A 25838-nucleotide genomic window follows, 5' to 3' on the forward strand; every position below is an offset into this window, starting at 1 on the left:
TTCAGGGATCAACTTTTATTTTTAAAAAATAATTTCACAAGACAAACATCTGTCATTGAGGTAAGTGAGTATTATGGCTTCAGAGAACATACTTTCAAAGTTTCATAAGCAGTTTTGTATTTACAACAAGCTTTTTGCATGACTAGTATTTAGATGTGGAACATGTTTTGAAGCAGTTGCAAGTGTCAAGCCTTCAATCTGCTGAAACCTTTAATTGTTCTGGAGAAGCTACTGCTACAGTAATGTTCTTTAAAAGGATTAACAGTACAGGTGAGTACTTTGGTGTTTGAAGAGTACCTATCTAGTAGTTCATGCGTCTAGCCTTTGTGATCATCTACAACAAATCTGTCTTTACAAACAGCTGGAAGCTGACATTTTGGATAATGGCAAAAGATGGGTTTTAATGTAAGTGACTTATCTACTTAAACTTCATGATTTCAGGTAAGACTGATTTGACCTCAATTATACCCTCCCTAAAAGCTAGAGAGAGTGAGGGTTTGCAGTAGTGCAGGGGCTAGTTTACCATGCTGGACATTTCTCAAATCTTGTACAAATGTACCAGCCCTTACTACAAATTACATTTTTTTAAGCTGGTTTGTAGTATGTACTGTGAACAAGCTGACAGAACTATCTCGGGTAGGAGTATACTGAACTGTGTGAACAAAGCCCTATATAATGTATCTCCATTTTATATTTTGATAGTTACCTATTCTTACCAGCCCTTTCACAAGAAGAGGGAGGCATACATTTGCCTCTTAGAGTGAATACCCCCTTTTTTTTTCTTAAAGACCGCAATCTGGCTCTCTTTGCTTGAAGTAGAGTGAATACCCCCTTTTTTTTCTTAAAGACCGCAATCTGGCTCTCTTTGCTTGAAGTAGAGTTTTATGGCGGTTAATCATACACACCCAGTACCTAACATCTGGACTCACAGGGAAAGGGATCAGAAATATCCAGTGGATAAGGCATGGGCATATGAAACAGACCTATGTTCTGCTACCAGCTTTAGTGCTAACTTGACTATTGTCAAGTTGTACCCTCTGTTCTGCTGTAAATAGGAATACTACATGAATAGTCTTCAAAAGCACTTTCCTAGGTATAGATGAAGTATATTATGTTGCAAATTTTTTTTTATCAGATCAGTGGTCCATCTAATCCAGTACACTAAATGTCCTCCTCTATCAGCTGCTTCAAAGGAAGAAATCCTGCACTTAACCTGTTCCCAGACAAAGTTTCCTCCTAATCCCCAATGAACAGTCTATATGATGAAGTTTGAAGATCCAAAAATCTCGGTATTATTACCTGTAGCTAATTCCTAATGCTCACCATCTTTTCACAGTAAATCTTAATCTAGTTCTGTGGTGACTAAGGAGATTTTTGGTATCTGTTTGAAATTTCTACTTTTCACTTACATTTAATATATTTCTTGTGTAACAAGAAGGGGAATAAAAGTTCCTACTTTGGCTTCTCCCCACTTTCAACATGTTGTCTAATGTGAATAATCCCTCCCCTCTGAGTCTTTCCATGCCCCTAATTGTTGCCTGTCTTAAAATCAACTTGCTTCTCCTATATCCTTTAGGGTAAAGACAGGAAAAATTCACATAGTCCAAATGGGGTAACTTTATTTGTGACTAGTATATGGGGCATATGTAGCTACCACAGCCATGGGTATATTTAAATGAAAGGAATAGGGCAAGATCTTATGATTGTATAATCTATTAAAAAAAAGCTTTACAAAATATCACCACCTGTATTTTAAAAAAAACTGCCACAGTTGCTTTATATACACAATATTTGCCTTTGAGGTAAGCAAAAGTTTTTTATATACTTATTGTATTTTAGGGCTCTAAACACTTTTTTGTTAATATGCTCTTGTAAACAAAGTAACACTAATAGTCTCTGGACAAGAGACAGGACTAGTTTAATACTGTTACCCAGTCATTTATAACTACCCTGTTCAAATTCATAGTAAATTCCTATACTACTACACTTTATTATAATAGAGCAAGAAAATAAGTTACCATTCTTTGCTTTATGGTCTGACTTAAGTTCCATAGTTCATGGTACTAAAGTGTTGAGGCTTAAGCATGGTCCATATGGTTTATTAAACTTATTCCATAAGACACAAAAACTACTGTTCAGTATTTGAAGGTAAGGCACATTGGTAAAGAAATGAGACACTTAACAGCCTGACTACATATTTTAACTTAAGGCTCAGACATTCTTATTTTTGGGGAATGATGACAAACCGTACCACACCCAGAAGAAAATGTATTATGTAGAACCACACGTTCTGCCTTTTTAAAGTTCGAGTTGCAGCATTCTGTAACTAAGTCTATCTGAAATTTACTAAGATAGTTTGCTCTTATTGTAGGTGGGATAGATAAAACTTTGGACCATTAACCCTAAGCCAAAAGTGTTACAGGCTTGTTTCACAGAACAGCAGCAGTAAGCAAAGTTCATTCAATTCAATACATGTACCCTGAGGTTTTTCCAGTTTTTATTCCAAGCCTGTATGAAATTAATTGCCTGTTTAGCTTTTTATAGAGTAATATCATGTTTTCCATTATTTTGAAATGGATTTAAGTACAACATAGTGACCTTCAAGTGATGTAAAACAAGTTTTGTTAAACCCAAGTTAGATATTAAAAGCTGGAAAAATGAATTCAACTTTTAAAATTTAGAGCAAACAACTAGAGAGGCTAGAACACTAACACCTTCCAGCCTGGGTAGGAGAATGAACATCCAAAATATAAAGAACCACATGAGTGATCAAGTACCCAATCAAAAACTACTTCCCTGTTGTTAGAACTGATGGTTACTCTGAGTTTGGTGTTTCCTCCCTCGTTGTTGTTGGGACCTAAATGCACAACTTCCATGTCAAATGTCACAGTTGATCCACAAGTAACAGCAGGCAATTGGTTTGTCATCTCCTTGCCATTTACAAATACTGCCCCTGAAACAGTCAAGATATTTAAACATTTTTTTTACAGTGTATAATGGTTAGGGGCAGAAGTTGGCTGCACCACTGATGAAGCCCCAGCACCCCACTCCCCCAAGAATGCATATCATCATGTGATTTGCTCACTACTCAAACCCAAAGAAAACTGACATGTAAAATCATAATGGAACTTTGTAACAGCTATATTAATTCTGTGCCAGTCTTAGCTCTTCCCAAAAACAGAATAGGTGGTATTGACAAAACATTTTAACCAGTTCCTGTGACTTTGCACTGGGCCTAATAAGCAAATATACCAGCTGAAACACAAGTGTATTAGAGCTCCACTATTACATTCCTTATACACATCAGGAAACAATCAACTTAAAAATGTTTTCACTTGCCCTCCTATCCCAAATTATTAACCATTGACTTTTCAGCAATAAAATAGAAACTAGGGTTCGCAATAACTCTTAAATATTCTATTTAAGTTAAATACAGAGAGATTGACAAGCAAACATAGACAAGGATTAATTATCAAAGATAGGGCAATATACTATGTTGATCTACTATTAAAAAAAATTAAGGCTATGGCAAACTAATTGTTGGGTCAAGAAACAAAGGATCGCCAATAAAGCATAGATCAAATAAATGATTTTAAAATAACATGTTATCCCTCTTCCTATCTCCAGTGCATTTGCTTATCATGGACTGACTGCACTATCAAGGTAGGAAAGTTGTCCATACCACAAATTCTTTCATTGTAAGTGCCTGAGGGCAGGGACTCTCTTTTTAGATGTTTGAGTGGTGTTTGGCAAAGTTTTGGGTAATTGATTAATAAAATGGAAGCTTACCAGCTGTACTGTTCTCTTTTATCAATGTAACCTTAAGTAAAAATGAGTTGTACTTTTTTTCTTTTTTAAGAAAGTAAGAATGACTATACTATTTCAGACCAAGTCTATACATCCAGACCAGTATCTTGTCTTGAGAGTGGCCAGTGCCAGATGCATCAGAGGGAATGAAAAGAACAAGGCTATTTATTGAGTGATCCATCCAGATCAATGGTCAGCCAGTCCCAGCTTCCGGTAGTCAGCGGTTTAGGGACACCCAGAACATGGGGTTGCATTCTTAGCCAATAGCCACTGATGGATCTATCCTCCATGAATTTATCTAATACACGAGACACAGGGCAGGCTTCAATAGGAGCAGTCAGTAAGAGGAAAGCCCAGCTCCAAGCAGGTTTTCCTAAATGGGGACTAGTCTCAGGAATTGAGTTAATTTTTTTTTGAAGTCTTCGAACAACACATGCAAATGACTGTAGCATACACAGTATTAAGCGAACTTGTGAATGTTAAAGATGCAGTACACTTCCATGTGGTTCACTTCAAATAACAGAATTCGACTGCTCGGGTTGCTGGAAGCTGTAACAACACTTCAGCAAAAGATCCAGCCGTTAGAGACAAATATGGTGGAAAGCACACAATAGACATAAGACATAGCCAAGATCTTCATAAACAAGTAGATTATATTCAATAGTGCAATATTAATGAGCTCACCATTGGTACTAATGCATACTGCTTTATCTCGCTGCAAAGAATCATAGCCGTTCTGCTGTTCCACACAGACTCCTATACTGTCTCGTTTGTCTGGCTGACCAACTGTTTCAATTCTATGAAGAAGAAAGTTTTATTAAATTCTGAAGTTTTAAATTAACAAAAAAACAGTTAAAAATTGCAGCAAGGTTCATACCAAATCAGCACTACCTTATCATAAACGGCCTCTTTACAATGGCCCCAAGGTGTCCACCTCAATTTCACGCAAACTTTGAGACCACTTCTGCTGAGTAATTGGTCATGTAGGTCCTTAAGACCAGCTTCACCATATACTTCTCTTCACCTTGTAGCAGATACAGCTGTAACCTCTATGCCAGCTGAGTATCTTTTCTCACAATCTTAAAATTTTCTTTTTTTTGGTTTGTTCTGTTAAATGTTCCCCATGTGATATAGCCTGTGGCCTGCCCCTTTCAACAGTTGTGGCACATGGCCTTAGGCTGGCTGTCCCATCTATTAGTATTTGTACCAATCCAGGCAGAATCACAAAATTGTCTACCAAACGGTCAACATCACATTTTTAAGGCAAAGTGCTCCACTTCTGGCAGGTACAGAAGGCCCTCTGTGCAGCAAAAGCTCCTTAAAAGGGACTCGGAACATAACCCTGATTTAAGTTACTAATAGAGGGGTTGAAAGTGGGTTTAATATAGATGATATCCATGACAAAAGGAGGATGAATCATGCAGAAGAACAAGGTGCAATCTCTATCAGATTAACACTGTACACTCTTAAGGAGTTGCCATTCATCTATTTGAAAGGAAAAATAGAATCAGTGGTGCTAGTCAACTGTAAAAGGGTAAGTCATTGCAGAGAGGCCAGAATGGAAATTTATTCATGTGAATAGAATCGTACCTGATATTTGCAAATGTCAATTGTTAAGGTATTGAAAATAAACCCATGATCTGGGCAACTAAGTGCTCAGCGGCAGCCTGCTGCCACTACAGAATTTCTGAGCTTGGTGTACTTCTGCCATATGCATAGTTACCCTTTTGTGTTCTAATCTTTATTAGAAGTTAAAGTGACTGTCACTAAGGGACTGACCAGCCATATAGCCCTATTAATATGAAGCCCTGTGTTAATTAATCCCTCAGGGTGAGAATGTACTGACAGTTGCAGGCTGTTTCTCTAGCATTTATTATAAAAAGTACCAGGTTCCCTTAACAATTATGGGACCCTAACTTATCCTGCTAACTTTCTTTGGCTAGAGAGACCATGCCTTTGATGGGGAAGGTGGGGACAGAATCTTAAAACAAGTAATTTGCAAGCCTGGCTTCTGCCAAGATGAATTTATAATTTTGATAAAGAACTGATAGACTTTTCCAATGATCAACCAAGCAGACGTGTGTGTACGGACAAACCATTGAAAACGAATGCCCACATCCCAGCCAAAGGCCAATAATCAGGCCTATAAAGGAAAGGGAGGCCATATAAGCTTTATGTTTAAAGATACTTCTATAAATGGATCTGTTTTCTTCTGTCCCATGAATCATACATTTACCTCTGTTACTCTCTGTTGTTCCTTAAAGATGCTGGGTAAAGTTTTCAAAAAAGCCCAAGTGATTTCAAATACTACATTATGTTGACTTTCAAAGCAACACACTACTAAGTGGCAAAGTCACTCCTAAATCCCTTGAGCACTCTTGAAAACATAACCTGCCCTGTTTTGGGGGGGGATTGGTTTTCACTGGAGCTGATACAACTAATAATTTATGGCATCAAGGCAGCAGAGGTGTTCAATGCTTTTTTTCCTTCAGTCTTCGTTAAAACATTTAATGATGACCAGATACTTAACACAATTAATATTATCAAGGGGGAAGGAATACAAGCCAAAATAGGGAAAGAACAGGTTAAAGAATATTTAGAGACATTAGATGTATTAAAGTTGTCAGGGCCTGATGAAATTCATCCTAGGGTACTTAAGGAACTAGCTGAAGCAATCTTGGAACTGTTAGCAATCGTCTTTGAGAACTCATGGCAGGGGGTGAGGTCTCAGAGGACTGAAGAAGGGAAAACATAGTAGCTATCTTTAAAAAGGGAAACAAAGAAAACCCAGAGAATTATAGACCAGTCAGCCTGGAAAGATACGGCACCAAATTATTAAACAATCTATTTGTAAGCACCAGCAGGATAATACGGTTATAAGAAATAGCTAGCATGGATTTGTCAAGAACAAATCATGCAAAACCAACCTAATTCCCTTCTTTGACGGGTTAATTTCCTAGAGGATGGTGGAGAAGAAGCAGATGTGATATATCTTGATTTTAGTAAGGCTTTTATCACAGTCCCACTTGACATTCTCATAAGCAAACCAGAAAAATGTAGTATAGATGAAATTACTATGAGGTTGGTGCACAAAGTAGTTATCAGTGGTTCACTGTCAAACGTGAAGGATGTATGGTGTGGACAGGGATCGAGTACTATTCAATATTTTCATGAATGATAATGGAATGGAGAATATGCGTATAAAATCTGCAGAGGACACTAATCTGGGAGGGGATGCAATTAGAATTAGAAGGATTAGAATTCAAAGGAACCTAGACCAATTGGAGAATCGATCTGAATTCAACAAGATGAAACACCAGACCAAAGTACTACACTTAAGAAAAATCAAATGCACAACTACAAAATGGAGAATATCTGGCTATACCAGGGGTTTTCAATCTTTTTTCCATTTGCAGACCACTAAAAAAATGTTGTATGGAGGTGTGGACCCCTTTGGAAATCTTAGGCATAGTTTGTGGACCCCCAGGGGTTCACGGGCCACAGGTTGAAAGCCACTGAGCTATGCAGCTGTACTGCTGCAAAGGATCTAGGGGCTACCGTGGATCACAAATTGAATAAGAGTCAATGTGATGCAGTTGCAACCAAAAAAAGGGGGGGGAGGGGGGCTAATATTCTGGGTTAAAGGAGTGTAATGTAGTAAATGTCCTGCTCTACTTGGCACTAGTGAGGCCTCAGCTGGAGTACTGTGTCCAGTTCTGGGCATCACACTTTAAGATGTGAACATACTAGAGGGAGTAAAGAGAAGAGCAATAACAGTGATAAAAGGTTTAGAAAACCTGATCTATGAGGAAAGGGAAAAAACACTCGGCATGTTCAGTCTTGGGGGGGGAAAAAAAAAAAAGAGACTGACGGAGGGCAGGGAAGAACTGATAAGTCTTCAAACATGTTACAGGCTGTGCTGTGCTGTCCATGTCCACTGAAGATAGGACAAGAAGTAATGGGATTAGTCTGCAGTAAGGGAGATTTAGGTTAAATATTAGGAAAACCTTTTTAACTGTAAGGGTAACTAAGCACTGGAATAGGCTTTGAAGAGAGGTCATGGAATCCCCATCATTGGTGGTCTTTAAGAACAGGTTGGACAAACATCTGCCAGGGATGGTCTAGATATACTTGATCTTGCCTCAGCGTAAGAAGCTCATCTTGATAACCTGTTGAGGTCCTACATTTCTATGATTTGTCAAACTTCACAAACATGCAACAGCAGCTTCAAGAACTGGAAATTAATAAAGCCCCTTTTAATTATATTTTATGATTTGAGAGTGGTCTGGCAAATTATTAGTTAGTTCCTTAAAGATGTACAGGAGAAATCCAAATTGGAACCATGTTGTACTCTCATTCTATCAGATTTTTCAGTTCTCTGGAAATCATCACTGAGGTTGCTTTAGAACATAGCTTTCAGCTAAGAAAACAAACAAAAATCTAAGTGTCTAGAAGTTTTGCATTTTGAATTGATCCACAATGAACTGTTTGTACAAAAGAACCTTAGATAAGGCTGTGTTCATTAGGTCTAGTCATTACTGCAGTTTTATAAATATTAACTTAGAAACGTTCAGATATCGTTAATGTCTTTGTACATTAGAGAACATCAGTTCTATGCCTCTCCAGTTAATGCAGCATCTCTGATTTTTTTGGTCTGGAAATATGTATGTTTGCATAACACAAAGCCGACCAAGTGCACTAGCTTATCTGTACATTTAAAACCCATTTTCAAGTAAGTGATCCATGGCTTTGATCGATCACTCCATGCACATTGGCGTATATGACTGAGCAGATCAAAGAAACAAGCTAGACTAATCGTAGAGGGAAAACCGAGCGATTACACACTCAGCAGGACAGAACCACTGGACTCAAGGGCAACAGTGTGGAAGTCCTTACAAACATAATATGCCAACACACGCAGTATAAAGACCCTGGGCATGGTGGCAGGCTGGGCACCCCAGTAAGGGGTTAGCTTAAATTGTTAACAGGCCTATGGGTTTGGTGCAGGACACCATTTCTTAGCTTAATATTTTTGTCAATTCCAGCAGCAAACCATCCCAGGAAGCACAGCCCTAGACAGGAGTCGTCGTATATAAGGGAACTTTTAGAAAGACTTAGCTATGAATGTCTCAGTGGTGTTCAGGGATAAACTGCTATTCATTTTACTAATGAAAACCATTTGATCTAGAATCCACGTTTAGGATGACTATTTTTCTCTGCAGTTTTGGAGAACTTGTGACCTGGAGTTGTTGACTGTATCTAGAACATGCAGTAGAAATACTATTTAACAGACCATGTTTTAAATCCTACATCATCACTTTGTTGGAAGGCAGCATGCAGCCCACAAGATGTCCTCTCCTTGTAACTGCAGGGAGTAGACAGCTATACAAGATCAACCATAGGTTTTTATGGTTAGTGAAATTGAACACCCCACAGTTTCCATTAATCTCAAAAACAGAGAGATGCACAAGTCACCATCCATCATATGCACTAATTTATGAATTAGCTATATGTAGATTAGGCTAAGCCTGCCAGAGTCACCGGGGCACACTGTTTCGCCCCTCTCAGACTGCCTCATTTACCCGGCTGTATCGTCTTGAATTGCTAGCGCAGCTGGACTAATCTTGTCTTCCTACTGCAAGGATAAGCATTACAAACAACTGCAGTCTGAAGAGCAGGGGGTGGTCACCCTGGAGAATCTCTCACCATCCATTCCAAGCACAGCTCCATGGGGGCAGCAGAGAACTGGGAATAATGTTGGCCCAGGCCAATTACATCATACCCCCAATTATAGCCTCATCTAAATGTCTTGGTTGGTGACACTCCGATTAAAGAGATCTAGTTATGAGAAGGGGACATATGAAATGCTGGTTTTATTACAGCTTTGCTACTCACTAGAGAGGCTATTATGCTTCCTGCATATATGACAAGAAGATTATCTGTAACATGAGTCTTGGCCGTTTCTATCCAGGAGGCTGGTTATCCCTTTGTGAATGTACTGCTGAAACAGAGGGATAAAGCCAAATGCTAAGTATTGCATCTAGTGAACTAGCAGAATCTAATATATGCTTTGAAATGGGAAGCTCTTGCGGGGATTGGGGAAAGTAACACAACCTATTTTCTAACTTTTGAGATTCTCTTTAAAAAAAACACATGTTCCATCACATCTTTTGAAGACACATGTGGGCTAGAGCTCTGTGATACAGAAACATGATCTTTCCTCAGAGAGAACGAGCAAAATCCACACTACAAAAAAACTGCACATCAAAAGGATTTTCAGCTCTGTTACCAATATGAAAAGGTAAGAGACACACTGGTGTGAAACAGAACCAGGGAACGCCTCAAAGCTCTGCATTTAATAGCACAGATGCTTCTGTACCAGGCAATATTAAGCCTATTGTTTTATTTGAGATGGAAGCTGTGGAGCTCTTTGCATCCATGGCAGACAGAGGACAGTTGAATATGCCCTCGACCTATGACCATCCAAAGCCAACAGAATCTAAGTTTCAGGGTTAGGGTTAATGTAACATCATCTAAAAGCTACATGGATAAACACCATAATCACACTCCCTCAACTACCAGTGGAGTTTGCAGCAGGATTGTCAAGCCTATTACACAAAAACTGTCAGTCTGTGTGCCTCTGTAATAAGAGAAAGGTGGGGAAAAACTATGGCTAAGTCTCTTAGATCTACAATCACAACTGACACCACCTGGCAGACGAAACATCTCCACAGGGACTCTCCTCTTCCCCAGCCAAACAGCTTCATCTCAAGGGAAGGGCTCAATGCAGAAAAGCTGCCAAGGTTTCTAATCTCACTGTTGTGCCAAATTAAAATTCTTAACCCTGAAAGTAAATTCCCCATGCTATCTTTTCCCCTCAGGAGTTTCTACAGATGGCAACCAACAGTCATCTGACCAGAGCTATAATTATGCTGGAGGTGGTATCTTTTTGAGAACTTACTCCACTGCCAATCAGCCATTCTTACACTGTCACATGAAAACAACGCTCCAACAGTCCTAGAAGAATTAGGAGGGTTGGGAAGGAAAGAGGTTACTGTTTAGGGGACCTAATCCAAAGCCCACTGGAGTCAATGGAAGAATACCAATGGGCTTTAGATCAGGTCATAGCAGTTGCTGAGAAGCACCAAAAAAGCTCTAAACACCCCACAGCTCCACTCAGTCTAGGCTAATTTGGGGACCTCATTGAGGAAGGAATAGAGCACTTCAGCTCCTGTTCTATGTTAGGATGGATCCTACAAGAGGGTCTTGGACTTTGTCCTGAAGAACTAGGAGGTGGAAGCAAAGAGAGGAAGGTTCAGGCTTCACACACAAATGAGACTGTGTATTACGTACACACCACTCAGTCAGTGATTTAGGAGTTTACAACTTAAAGGCATAGTGAGGCTTGAGTTCTCTGTACAACACAGCGGTAGCAAAATGAGACAAAACAGGAAATTCTGTTTGCGTAAGTGCCTCATGCAATGGCAATACAGCATGTACTTGCCTGAACGTTAATGTCTGCCCACAGAAGTAAGTAGGAGCTTTGGAGTAGAGCACACCACATGACTGAGAATCATTTCGAAGTGCTATGTTTTTTCGACTGCTCAGGCTGTAACCCTCCAAACCTGCTGTCCATTCTTCAAACAAAAACAAAAACATGAATTACTTCACTGGCTATCATGTGGGGAAGGAGCTTCAGTTGGCTGCATCCAGTCTTTTTACTTCATCTGCAAGTTAGAGTCAGGTTACCATAGCTCTGGGTCTAACCTCTCATTGATGTGCAAAAGGAGAGAGAGAAATGAGGCATTTTTTGCAATATCGTGATTGTTGCCAAGAAGATTAACCTACATTTGACTCTTGGCTATGATTACTTACAAAGAAGTGACAAAAATGTATATTACACAGTTTCCTTATAAAATTAATTGGGACTAAAGATAACCTGGTGTTTCTCTCATTTTCAGCCAGTTTAAGAACTAGCCTTATAGACATTTACAAAGTTATTAGATGTAGATTTTCTATAATAATGAGGAAAAAATAGGAAAGCTCTTCAGTTTTGTCATTCAGTGAATCTTGCTAACCCCTCAGCTACCTGTCTAAATAACATCACGATGAGATAGGAACTCATTTCTCAATGGAAGCCTAACTTTCCACCCTCAAAGAAAGCAAAACCCCAGGCTATTACAGAAACCAGAAATCCTTGAGGAAAGCCAGAACAAGAGTTAACGCTCCATTTCTCATTACAACCAATACAAAAGGGAAGTAGGTAGAAACCCCCTGCAAACAGGCTCTGACACAACAGACAATGACAGATGTGAATTTAAAATTCTTCATGAAACATAGAACAGAATCCCACACTGGCATTTTCCAAGTGCAGGCGCTGCTCCAGCCCAAGCATCAGGTTGATAGCTACCATGTGTGCTACAGAACTAGCTGCAGTTAAAATTAAGCAAAGACTCCAACTGTAGAAGGGTATGTATCTAATTACCTTGTATTATCTAGATACACATTTAATTCCATATATTGCAAGGCAGCAAATTCCATTGTCTGCAGACAGCAAACAGCTCCACAAAATCTACAGCACATTATGGGTTTTTCACACACACTATAAGCTTCAGAAGACTAACAACAAAAGTTTATACCATGAGGAACTAATGTAGAACGGCCAGTTTGAGGAATACTCCATGGACTCCATTCCTGCCGTCCGTCACCCCGGGCACAGACTCTGAACTGGTAATCAACATTGGGGTCGATATGTAGTACTATGAATTCCATCTCTGAGCCAACATACACATCTTCAAAGTGATTGGCAGTACTCTTGCGATACTGAAGCCTGTAGTCTTGTGGTATAAAGTCATCATCCACCTAAACAGACATTTATTCCATTAACAAGGGATCATGACCATTTCTTCCCTGGATTTCTTTGAACTACAATGTATCCCAGTAGCAGTGCAAGTTAGCAACATTTGTCCTTCACAAGGTAAGGTGACCAATGGTTGGCCTTTGTTAAAACAACATCCGAAACACAACATTCTTTCATACTTCTAGGAAGGAATGGCAAGGAAGATAGAGCCATCCAGTAGCAACTTAAATATGTATGGTCCTAGCAACCATACCTTTGATTTAGTGAATAAAAAAGGAATGCCTTCTGAATACTGAAGAAAGCAATTAGCCAAGCGTCTGATACAAAATCTGAGGTTCTTTACTCACCCACTGTACCTACCAGAGTACTAAATATTTAAGGGTGCAGAAGTTTAATGTTTATCCCTATGAGTGAAATCCTGGCCCCACTGAAATCAATGGGAGTTTTCCATTGTTTGTACAGCACCTCGCACAATGGGGCCCTACCTGCAATTACCTACTGTAATACACATCACCACTAAGTATGGATTCTACAAGACGTTTATTTCTAGGTCAATCTGTGCTTCTGACAAATACATGACACTAAGACCTATTTCGGCAATTGCTATTTAGATGATAGTGTCACAGAATTAATATTTCTGTAGCACTCATCTATTTAGGGGGAAGCGTTATAGGCTGGTTTTTGTTTTTGGGGGGAGGGGAGGTAATCTCCTGCCTCTTCCATTTCCAACAGTTTGGCCCAAGAAGAGAGGAGGAGTGGGCAGTTTTTTCAGCAAGCTCTGCTGGCTTTTCTACACAACAGACTGTATACAGACCTGTTGCACTAATTGGCAGATACTGGGAGACAGTAGGTACTATCAAGCAGCACACAGGTAGCCCAGTGCCAGACTGAGCGGTCTAAGGGCTGGATTCTCATGTGAAAGTCTTCCTCCACACACACTTGTGCCTCAAAATCTACCATTATGTGCACCTGGATCGAACCATAACATACAATTTCTTCCAGTGTATTTTAAATCCCAAGTCAAAAGGAGATGATTCCCTTGATGGAGGAAGAAATGCAGCGTGAAAGTGACATTCAGTTTGAGAAAGAATACCTTCTTTTTTCTGAAACAGGGTCTAAAAGAGAATCTGAGTTACATTCATTCAAGAGATTTTACTCACCTTACACCACCGGACTAGGATACCGCCAGGCTTCTCAGTAAGTTCTTCGACCTGTACAGGCGGCCGAGATGCTACAGTCCCATGGTTGAAGATTTGATTTTTCACTATAGTAAGAAGACAGTCATCCAGCTGGGCAGATAAACAAGGCACATCAACCAAGGCGGGCACTTCTGGCAAGCTAAGGAAAGAAAAATTGCTGACATGTAAGGGAGCAGCTTGTATACAATTCTATTTCAGCCATACACTTAAAAGACAACACATGTGGTGTTGATTATTTTTTTAACTCTATACTTCAAGGGACTGGTTTTAAAAATTAGAACATTAAAGGAATTCCAGATTTCAGACTTAAAAGACTGAGGAAGTACCTAATATTTTAGGCCTAATGATGTCATCTGTGTCTCAGTAATCTCTTCTCTTTCATTGGGATTGATGAAAACTATTGCAAACAGACAATCCATATTTCAAGAGAGACCATCTGAGGACTGAACACTACTTGAATTATCAAGGCCAACCCCTTCCAGAATCTATATGTAAGTGGGACAGCAAAGCCTGAAATAAACCTTTGAAATAAAAGTCCCTAATGTCCATTGCCTTAAAAGGGAACAAACAAACAAAAAATCCTATGTAGAGGCATGTTAATCGTGATCCTTGCTGCATTCTCAAATCCCCCCACCATACTGATGTCTCTCACCTATCCAGCTGAATGTGCAAAGCCTTTTTTGTAAAGTTGCACAGTTTTTCATTCTGCTCTCCGATGACCTCATGGATGACACTCTCTCCTGGAATGAAAGAGTAAAAAAAAAAATGTTCCTAGTATGAAAAATGTCCAAGAAAAACATTCTTCATATCAAATAACAACTAGTGCTGAAGTGAACAAACAGTTAACCATTTTTTTTCAGTGTTTCCAATGCTCCTGCAAGACACTTTAATAGAATTTCAACACTTGTATGTTCTTGCTGTTAATAATATATGCCTATATAGCATCCTTTGATGACAATCTTAAAGAGCTTTGTAGGAACTTCTATGAGAGAGTTAGGTGATTTGACCGAGGTCCCAGACAGTAACTGAGCTGGGACCAGATGCAAGAAATCATGGCTTCTTATCCTCTGGCTCCATCACTTGACAGCCAAACAACTTTAAGAGGGAAACATCACCACAGAAAATGCAGAGCATCTTTACTGATTAGAACCTGAAAAAGCTAAAACTGGCAAAGAAATTATAACAGTTTCAACAGTGTGCAGAATCAGGCCCTTTATTTTTTGCAAATGTAACATTCTATGATAGTCTGTGCAGTTCAAGGTAGGGATAGATAAATAGAAAGCTTTTCAAACACATCAGCTCTGATCCCCTACATTTACGTGGAAACCCCTGAAGTTACAGGAAGATCTACAGTGACTTCTGCTTAAATCCAGCTTGGACTCTTCTCAAGCTTATCATCTGATGAGTGTACAGTGATCTGTGGGAGCTATGTGAGCTCAGTCCAGTTCCAAGTGGACAGTTGCCAACATTTAGAAAAAAGAAAAACGCACACTATATTTGGCAGCAAAAGATTGAATGTGCATGAAGACTGAACCTCTTCTTGCTCAGAGGTGGCCCCTCTAGAATAGAGCGACTGTATAGCAAAACTTTTACTGCCACTGTCCACATAGGCAGCTGTGGCCCAGTGGATTAGAAGTAGACTAGTAGCCACGGATCTGGGAGCTTATCAGTCAGACTCATACAAGTTATGTCACCTCCTGTGGTCAAATGGAGATGGTGTTAATACCAGCTTCACAGGAGTAGGCGAAACTATTTGGAAAGTGACAAATTGTTTTGGTGGATACAGGACTTCATTCAGACAGACAAACCAGCAACTTCCTTAAGCACAAAACTCACATCCAAGTACAAGTAGCAGACTGTACGACGCGTTGCAGTTCACAAACCAGAGAGCATCGTGGAAGAAAGTTAAAGCTGAGACAGACGAGAACAATGCAAGGAAACAACCTGCCCAGTCATGGCTGAAACAGGCCACAGAATAGGTTCTCCAGTGCAGGGACACAGTCAATAGCGACATTCCTTTGTGACTAGCTATTTGGTAACGATATGGAATAGTTCGCCCTTAATGGTACACTTCAACACTTCTATTGTTTTCTGTCCCAACTGCAAATCTCCTGGAGAAAAGCAGGACTTTCCTTGCAGATATAAATGGGATGCGAGGGAGGGAAAGGTCAGTGACCGGCAGTACAGTATAATCCTTGAACTTTTGTACGCTATGTTTTTACTCCACAGACTCAAAATAACTTCCCTCCAGTTCCAAATGCTGGAACAAACATTCACTCTATTTTGGCAGAAACTCATTTTCCAATATAAAATAAACTCAAATCCAAAATTATTTTCTCCTAGAGCAAAAGCAATTAGACCACATAGGGTGAAATTTACCCCCTGCGCAAAGGACTAGCACAGGGATCGGCAACCTTTGGCACACGGCTCGCCAGGGTAAGCACCCTGGCAGGCCGGGCCGGTTTGTTTACCTGCCATGTCCACAGGTTCGGCCGATCGCGGTTCCCACTGGCCACAGTTCGCTGCTCCAGGCCAATGGGGGTGGCGGGAAGCGGCGCAGGCAGAGGGATGTGCTGGCCGCCGTTTCCCACGGCCAGTGGGAGCTGCGATCGGCCGAACCTTCGGACGCGGCAGGTAAACAAACCAGCCCGGCCTTCCAGGGTGCTTACACTGGCGGGCCGCATGCCAAAGGTTGCCAACCCCTGGACTAACATAAGACCTATGCACCACTGAAGTTCCACTTAGGTTTAAAATAAACTGCCAGATTAACAGTACCAAAAACAACACAGATGTTTTGTTATTTATGAGGACATCTGATACACATTTTATTTTAAGAGGCCAAACACAATCCATTGCTTCTACTTTGGTGGCCTGGAAGTTAACTTTATGGGAATATATACCTCTGAAAGTAGGTACTCTCCCCCTGTATCATTCCATACTTCAGCCCATTTATATTTATACTTATATTTATACTATAATCCTAGGGTTATATACCAAAATGCTAAAATATGGATCCTCATAAGCAAGCATTGATATATTTCCCCCCACCCCACCCCCAATTCTCCAGAGATCTTTAAATCTTTACTAGTGTTGGTTTAGGATAGGCCCATTTCAGCCAAAACATGCTGTACGTAATATGCACTACGATCTACACCAGGGGTGGGCAAATTTTTTGGCCTGAGGGCCACACTGGGGTATGAAAATTGTATGGTGAGCCATGAATGCTCACGAAATTGGGAGTAGGGGTGCGGGAGGCTCTGGGCTGGGACCAATGGGTTTGGAGGGCAGGAGAGTGATCAGGGATGGGGGAGGGCTCTGGCTGGGGGTGTGGGCTCTGGGGTGGGGCTGGGGATGAGGAGTTTGGGGTACAAGAGGGGGCTCCGGGCTGGGATTGAGGGGTTTGGAGGATAGGATCAGGGCTGTGGCAAGGGATTGGGGCACAGGGAGGGGTTCAGGGGTGCATGCTCTGGGTGGCGCTTACCGCAAGCAGCTCTTGGAAGCATGTCCCCCCATAACTCCTAAGCAGAGGTGTGGCCAGGCGGCTCTGCACACTGCACCGTCCACAGGCGCCACCTCTGCAGCTCCCATTGGCCGTGAACTGTGGCCAATGGGAGCTGCGGGAGCAGCACCTACGGGCAGGGTATCGCGGAGAGCCACCTGGCCACACCTCCGCGTACTATGTAGGAGCTGGAGGGAGGTCATGTCGACTGCTTCCTGGGAGTCACGCGGAGCGGGGCAAATCCCTGACCCCGCTCCCCAGCGAGAGCTAAGGGCTGGATTAAAAGGTCTGATGGGCCGGATGTAGCCTGCAGGCCATAGTTTGCTCGCCACTGATCTACCCTAATCTTTAAGAGAAGACTTATAGGAATGTATATTTTAAACAGCCCCCTACCTTCCTGGAGCAGGTCATCAGCTGTACTGACTCCATGTTCTATTAGTTTCTGGCATTCATCCAATGGCTTGATGCTCTCTTGTTCAATGGCATCCACTTCCTGCAGCAATAACACTAGTCGCTCATCCAGCAGCTTCCTCAGGGTCCCTTTTAAATCATTAAAATGCTGCTCAAGTACATCCCTTGTCAGAGCTGCACTCTCTCTGATCTGCCTCAAGACAACAGAAAAGAGAAGGATTCAGGGTGAGCAGCTGAAAAGAAATATCCCTTTATCATTGTGAATCACATTGCCTGCAGTTGCTGGTGGAAAGCTCTGTGCTAGGTCAGCTTTTACAAAGGCTCTCAGACAATTAACAAACCTGCTAGGATACTCTCATTGTAGGATACTCATTTGATTAAGGGTACAAAGCAGGGGAGAGAAAAGGTAGTGAGGCTACCCAAGCAGAAAGACAAGTGATGAAAGCCAAGCAAAACTTGTAATCTTTTAGAGAAGGATTATAAATAAGGAGGAAAGCCACATGAAACTGGAAGAGAGGAGAGCATCCTTCAGGACAATTATCTCCCCCATAAACAAACTAAAGACACGCTTAAGAGTGATGAGCCTACCGTAACAGGGTCTCAAATCATGTGGACAACAGGATGCCTTTGGCCAACTAGGAGGTAGGCTACGTATGCCATGGCCAAAATAGCCCAATGCAAATGAGACATATTAAAAATGTAACCAATTCAAATCAAGCCAGAACACATTAAGTAAATCAATTTATTCTGGGACTATTAGACGATAAAAGTGTGGCCCTCGTTACTGTAGTATTTGAGCACCTCTATCTTGAGGTATTTATTCTCACAACACCCTTGTGAGGTAGGGCAGTACCATTATCCCCATTGTACAGATGAGGAACTGAGGCACAAAAAGGGTAAGTGACTTGCCTGACATAACAGAGGAAGTTTGTAGCAGAGCAGGGACTTGAACTCACATCTCACAAGTCCTTGGCTAGTGCCCTAACCAGTGGGCAACCCTTCTTCTACTTTACTCAGCAGATTTCCTTTCCAGTATCTATAAACTATTTAAGTCTCCTGAGGAAAGTAAATATATTAGCAGCTTATTTGTTGTCAAGTCAGGGAAATTTCTCCTCTCAGCAGAATTTGAGTTCATCCGCAATAAGACCATCCATAGACACTACTGTAACCTACAGGCTGCTCCTTAGAGCTGCAAGTCTTGAGCAGGTGCATTAAAAAGGGAGAGCAGTTCAGCTACACAAAAAGTTTTAGAACAGAGTTACAACCAATGATATTAAGGCTCTGTATTGAAAGCTAGAGAGAGAGAGAGTCTTAGGCAACTGCACAGGACCTGTCATGGCGTTAACACATTAAGCAGCAGTGTGGTATTTCCCATCCATCCAGAGCACTAAGACAATGAAATATCCACTCCTTGTGCAGCCGGTCCTTCCCACACACTGGACTCACATTAGTAATGAGAATGGCACTGCAGCACACGGCATTAGAACAGAGATAGAACTGTGTGTATTTTAACGTGTCAAAGATCTTCATTGTTGGCTCACCACATTGTACTTGAATATTTCAGCATGCAGAGGCCTTATCCAAAGCCCACTGCAGTTAGTAGAACTTCACTGACTTCATTGAGCTTTGGATTAGGCCTATCACAAATACGACCAGCCAGTATTTGGAGAAAATTCAGCTCCACAGAGTGGAAAGAGAATGGTTTCAACGTTTACTCGGTCTGTCCATCTGTGTGTTTGAGTCACTAATTTATCTTTAACAGGCAATTTCTAAGTTACAAGAAGACTATCACATAGTCTTAAATCAGATCAGACAAGTATCCTGTCATGGCCGGTGCTCCAGAAGAGTAAGAGACCCTGTATTCAGTAGTTATGAAATATGCTGTCCCCAGTGAAAAATCTCTTCTTTCCTCCTATATTTAGAGGCTTAACCCCAGAAGCGTGAGGGTTTGAATCCCTTCCAAAACTTTCTTTTTTTTTTTATTTACTATTACAACTCTGAATAGTCTTGTTATCCATATAAGTGACCGATCATTTGTTTGAATCTTACTACATTTTTTGCCTCAACCTTGGTGCAAGGAGTTCCATGGGCCAACTGCACATTTGTGTGAAGGGGACTTTTGTTTTATTTTTAAATCAGCTGGAAATGGATCACCTTTGAGTTCCATTTATTGTTTCCCTTGTTCTTTTGTTAGAAGTCAGGGTGAATAGTGAATATGCCACCATATCCACTTTGATTCTATGGATATTGTAAGAATCTTTATTACAAAAAAGTTGTTACAAAAAGTTTACTCCGAAGTCGATTAAGAACCCACTGCATATGATTTTTTTAGGAAGGAAACATTTGAATTCGTGAAAAATTAATCACAAGCTAAAAGTCAGAATTAAACACACCACTATGAAGTGCTTTCATGATTTACACACATAAGGAAATGCTGCAATAGAAGCCAAGCCCTAGATGTAATTTCTAGATCTTTAGAAGTACTGAAAACCAACACAGGAAGCTCTTGGGTTAGGTAAAGTAAATTTCCTCTTCAAGCAATCTTCATGAGCCTCTGCGGCTGCCACACAGCTTGGCTTCCCCTCACTTGTTATTTTACTATTTCAGAAAAAAAGGAAGTGTTTGGCAGTGTATATTCGAGGCTGGGGTGGAGGACGACAAAAGAGAATGGTTGTTCCCCTAAACCCATTACCGTTTTAGATGCGTATACAAACTCAATCAATATCAGAATCTCAATGCTAGAGCTAGGGATGTGCAAACAGAAGAGAGGACGAAAATACTGGAAAGTAAAAACACACACAGAGGCTCGAGAATGGATTTGAATACTGTAGTAAAATGGTCCTAAAATGGAGGTTGATGCTGCAATGCTAGGTGGTCCTGCGAGCTGTAGCCCAGTCTAGGAGTCTTGAGGTTTCCAAAGGCTTTTATGTGCATCCCGCATAGTTGATTCATATCCTCCTTTGGCAGATATCTCGTTAGCGTAAACTCCATTGTGGCCAACTCAGCAGATGACCGAGCCCACAGTTGGAAAGTGAATCCAGGGGAACAGAAACAAATGCATACAAGCACAGAACTATACAGCAAAGAGATCAACTGAAGTTGCAGGAACAAGGAAAGATTCAGTACTAATGAATGCAAAGTTCTGTATCCAGGGACAGGAAACAAACAGCACAAACGAAGGTGAAGGTAACTAAGCAGTCACACCCACCAAAGTAACAGAGCAGTTATACTCACCATGCTAATGCAAGTTTACTGTCATTTGTCCCATTATATTTTATGTTAATAAGCAGCACTACCACTGCAGCGGGGATAGCAAAGTTTGGATGAGAGCAGCAGTCCCCGAACTTTTCAGGGTCACACCTCCTTCACAAGTCTGCCCCGCCGAGCCAGGGCCAGGAGTGGGGACAGGATGCGAACAGGGGGTAAGGGGGACAAGGCCACAACTGGGGGCAGGTGTGTGGCCAGAAGCTGGGGCCCCGGGCCAGCAGTTGGGGCCCCAGGCCGGGAGCGGAGCCCCGGGTGCAGGGCCGGCAGCCAGGGTCAGAAGCAGAGCTTGGTGGCATTCCCTCCCTGCCCCGCATGGGGGTTGGCCCAGGCCCCAGCTGCACCCCCCTGAACAGTCCTCCACCTCTCCCGTGGGTAGGGGGGCGCTCCACAGTTTGGGAACCTCTGGACTAGAGGCATCTATGAGGCTCGTTACCTTGAGCAGTTTGCAATAACAACAACTTTGAAAACCACTGTGATTAATGAACATTAATCTTCCACTTAGTCATAACATCAGGGCACTAACCCACATAGGTTTACAACAGATTTCTATGGTGATGGGATCAGTTTCAAGGAAATTATCTGATCACAACAGAAACAATGAGGAGTCCGGTGGCACCTTAAAGACTAACAGATTTATTTGGGCATAAGATTTCATGGGTAAAAAAACCCACTTCTTCAGATGCATGGAGTGAAAATTACAGATGCAGGCATTATTATACTGACACATGAAGAGAAGGGAGTTACCTTACAAGTGGAGAACCAGTGTTGACAGGGCCAATTCAATCAGGGTGGATTTGGTCCACGCCCAATAATTGATGAGGAGGTCTCAATACCAAGAGAGGGAAAATTGCTTTTGTAGTGAACCAGCCACTCCCAGTCCCCTATTCAAGCCCAAATTAGTGGTGTTAAATTTGCAAATTAATTGTAGCTCAGCAGTTTCTCTTGGAAGCCTGTTTTTGAAGTTTTTTTGTTCAAGTATGGCTATTTTTAAATCTGTTATAGAATGTCCAGGGAAATTGAAGTGTTCTCCTACTGGCTTTTGTATGTTACCATTCCTGATGTCTGATTTGTGTCCATTTATTCTTTTACGTAGGGACTGTCCGGTTTGGCCAATGTACATGGCAGAGGGGCATTGCTGGCACATGATGGCATATATCACCTTAGTAGATGTGCAGGTGAATGAGTCCCTGATGGTGTGGCTGATGTGATTGGATCCTCTGATGATGTTGCTAGAGTAGATATGGGGACGGAGTAGGCAACCGGGTTTGTTACAGGGATTGGTTCCTGGGTTAGTGTTTCTGTGGCGTGGTGTATAGTTGCTGGTGAGTATTTGCTTCAGGTTCGGGGCTGTCCGTAAACGAGGACTGGCCTGCCTCCCAAGGTCTGTGAGAGTGAGGGATCATTTTCCAGGATAGGTTGTAGATCGTTGATGATGTGCTGGAGAGGTTTTAGCTGGGGGCTGTATGTGATGGCCAGTGGTGTTCTGCTATTTTCCTTGTTGGGTCTGTCCTGTAGTAGGTGACTTCTGGGTACCTGTCTCGCTCTGTCAATCTGTTTCTTCACTTCCCCAGGTGGGTATTGTAGATTTAAGTAAAACTTGAGCGAGACGGGTACCCAGAAGTCACCTACTACAGGAAAGGACCAACAAGGAAAATAGCAGAAAACCACTGGCCATCACATACAGCCCCAAGCTAAAACCTCTCCAGCACATCATATTTATGCCTGCATCTGTAATTTTCACTCCATGCATCTCAAGAAGTGGGTTTTTTACCCACAAAAGCTTATGCCCAAATAAATCTGTTAGTCTTTAAAGTGCCACCGGACTCTGCATTGTTTTTGTGGATACAGACTAACACAGCTACCCCTCTGACACTTGATCACAAGAGAAAAATTCTGTAAGATTTAAAATAAATGAAAGATCACTCCACAAGATGAACTAACACCGAGGGTGTTCTCAGGTCTACAAAAATTAAAGACATTCAGGGTATGTTAACACTGAAGAGTTAAATCAGATAATGGATACCTGAGTCTGAATGCATGGGTATGGAGTCAGGTGATTATATGAGAATCTTCGCTTTGATTTTTTTTTCCTTAAAAGCAGATTTCTATCTTTCAAGGTTGCAGAAGAAAAACTTTAAAATGGGAACTCTAACAGCCCCCAAACCAGAAGGTTGATAAAAATTCCAAAATTTTAACCTCTCCTTATTTTTAAGACAATCTCATGATCTGGGAGGTGGGGGGGGGCGGACTCATTAATTTTTAATTCTTGGAGCTGGCAAAACAGGGGCAGTTCTCATCTCAGAGCTGCTCAGTCTGAGGCAGGCAACTACCTGCATCAGTTTCGCTCAGGTCACGTTCAGAAGATTTTCCCCCCTCCAAGTGCCAGAGACGTGTTTTAAATTGAAGCGTGGACGCCACATAATCTGAATCTGTCCCAGGGAAAGGGAGGTGGTGTGTTCCCAGCCCATGGACTAGGTGTGTCCCTACCCTGCCCCCCTCCCAATCACCCCCTATTTCCTCTCCCCCATCACAGCCCCACCCCCACCAGCACCAGGACCCTGCACTCACCAGCACAGCTCTGTGCCCGGCTCCCCTTGACCTCATTCCCTGCCCCCGCACCCTCAGCTCTCACCCCAACCCCCAACGCCCCACCTGCTTGCGCGCCTGCTGCAGCCCCCGCAGCCTCTGCTGCAGCTCCCGCCGGTAGCTCCGCGCCGCCTCCACGCTCTCCCGAGCCTCCAGCAGCAGCGCCTCACCCTCCGGATCCATCCCACTCCCTGCCCGGGCTGTGGGGACCCGCTGCTGGCAACAGCCGCCCGGGCTGGCCTCACACCCGGAAGCGAACCACATCCGGGCAATGAGCCAGGCAGGAGGGCGGGGCATAAGTTTGGGGTTGTGTTGTTGTTGTTTTTTAAATCAAGGAAAACTTTATTGATACCCCAACATGTACCTATGGCACACAGGGTAGCATTGGTGGAGCAGCAGGAAAGCACAGTCACCAAACCCAGGTCCTGATTGCAAAAAGCCAATTCAGAATTCAAGGCTACCTATGTTCATTCAGGACCATCACTGAAAGCAAACACTTCATTATACTTATGTTGCATAAGACAAATTCAATGGTAATTTATTGTACATATCCATGTATTTATTGCTACATTTTACATGTCTACACACTAGTAAACTATTAATTCATTAGACCAATGAAAATACAGTCATTGCATTAAAATGAAACTTTTTAATTTGAAATGTAAAAGTCACTCTAACACAGGAGAAAGGATGGTCTAGGGTTAGGGTACTAGCCTGGGGCTTGGGAGAACTAGGTTACATTTCCTGCATGGCCTCAGGCAAGTCACTTAGATTTCAGTTTTCAGAGTAGCAGCCGTGTTAAGTCTGTATCCACAAAAAGAACAGGAGGACTTGTGGCACCTTAGAGACTAACAAATTTATTTGAGCATAAGCTTTCGTTGGCTACAGCCCACTTCATCGGATGCATAGAATGGAACATATAGTAAGGAGATAGCTATACACATACAGAGAACGTGAAAAGGTGGGAGTTGCCCTACCAACTCTAAGAGTCTAATTAATTAAGAGAAAACATTTTTGTAGTGATCATCAAGATGGCACATTTCAGACAGTTTGACAAGAACGTGTGAGGATACTTAACGTAGGGAAATAGATTCAATGTGGAATCTAGATGTCATCTATGATAGACTTCAATGGAACCTAAATACCTTTGTGAATCAGGGACTTAGCTGCTTTGTGCCTCACTTCCCCAACTAGAAAATGGAGATAATAGTACTTTTTTTCCCCTCACATGGCTCTTGTGAAGATAAATACCACTGAAGATTGTGAAGCACTCAAGTGGGAAAGTAATGGGAGCCAGATAAGTACCCAGAATAGATACATAGTATTAATTACTTAGAGCTTGTTTACACTGGCAATTTACGGGGTTGCAACTTTCTCGCTCAGGGGTGTAAAAAACACTCAGAGGTGTAAAAAACACACTCCTGAGCGCAGCAAGTTTCAGCACTGTAAAGCACCAGTGTAGGCAGTGTTCTAGCGTTTGGAGCTATGCCAGTGTAGACTAGCCCTTATATGATGTAGCTAGCCTTGCAAAAATCAACTTGTCCAATCATGAAAGACAAGTAATTTTTTTCTTATGCACTTAAGACCCTGATACTACAAGTAACTCCAGCTGGGTTGACCTCTACACCTATACTGTGCCAGGGCCTATCATATTATATTATAGTAGATACCATTATGTTAGGCAATGTACAAATACATAACAAGAAGCAGACCTTGCCCCAGTCTAAACAAACTAGTGGGAGGAAACAACGGTTGGAGGAAAAAGTGAGGCACAGAGAGGTGAAGTGACTTGCCCAGTGTCACACAGCAGGTTAGTGGCAGAATAGGGAACAGAAACATGCCTCCTGAGTCTCAATCCAGTGCATTAGCCACTAGCTCATGCTGCCTCTTCTCTCTCCTATATATTTAGGACCCACGCTTGCAAACTTACACATGTGCTTTATTTTAATGCACCATGAGTAGTCTATTGAAGTTTCACAGGGCATTAAGTTAAACACACACATAAGTCTTTGTGCAATCACAGTCTTATAGTGCAATAGTACCCAAAAGCACTAATCAGGATTGAGGCCTTACTGTGCTAGGCACAGAGAAAGCACTGCTTCAGAGCTCATGGCTAATCAAAAGACTCAAATCATATTTAAACAGTCTTTAGCCCTTCTCTGGGGCTCAGCTTCCACCCCTCCTAGGCTCCAGTCAGTCCCGTCTCACC

At 41.8% G+C, this 25838-nt stretch overlaps 1 protein-coding gene across 1 annotated transcript; it reads right to left on the minus strand.

Moving 5' to 3' along the window:
* Window positions 1-23913, minus strand: CRLF3 (cytokine receptor like factor 3). The gene is made up of 8 exons (XM_005282828.5): window positions 23696-23913; window positions 17759-17966; window positions 14519-14606; window positions 13828-14005; window positions 12447-12669; window positions 11312-11444; window positions 4492-4604; window positions 1-2953 (listed from the first exon to the last, which is right to left on the minus strand). The coding sequence occupies exons 1-8, from the start codon at window positions 23891-23893 to the stop codon at window positions 2700-2702; spliced, it is 1395 nt and encodes a 464-aa protein (XP_005282885.3). The 5' UTR covers window positions 23894-23913; the 3' UTR covers window positions 1-2699.
* Between the last annotated feature and the right edge of the window lie 1925 nt (window positions 23914-25838).

Source organism: Chrysemys picta, chromosome 12 (assembly GCF_011386835.1).
Source record: "Chrysemys picta bellii isolate R12L10 chromosome 12, ASM1138683v2, whole genome shotgun sequence".
Taxonomy (NCBI): Eukaryota; Metazoa; Chordata; order Testudines; family Emydidae; genus Chrysemys; species Chrysemys picta.

Coding starts and splice junctions, on each gene's coding strand:
- CRLF3 (XM_005282828.5), bottom strand. CDS start 23,893: ATGTGGTTCGCTTCCGGGTGTGAGGCCAGCCCGGGCGGCTGTTGCCAG. Junction 12,670..13,827: donor TCCTAGTCCGGTGGTGTAAG/GTGAGTAAAATC, acceptor ATGTCTGTTTAG/GTGGATGATGACTTTATACC. Junction 4,605..11,311: donor GGGCAGACATTAACGTTCAG/GCAAGTACATGC, acceptor TCTTCTTCATAG/AATTGAAACAGTTGGTCAGC.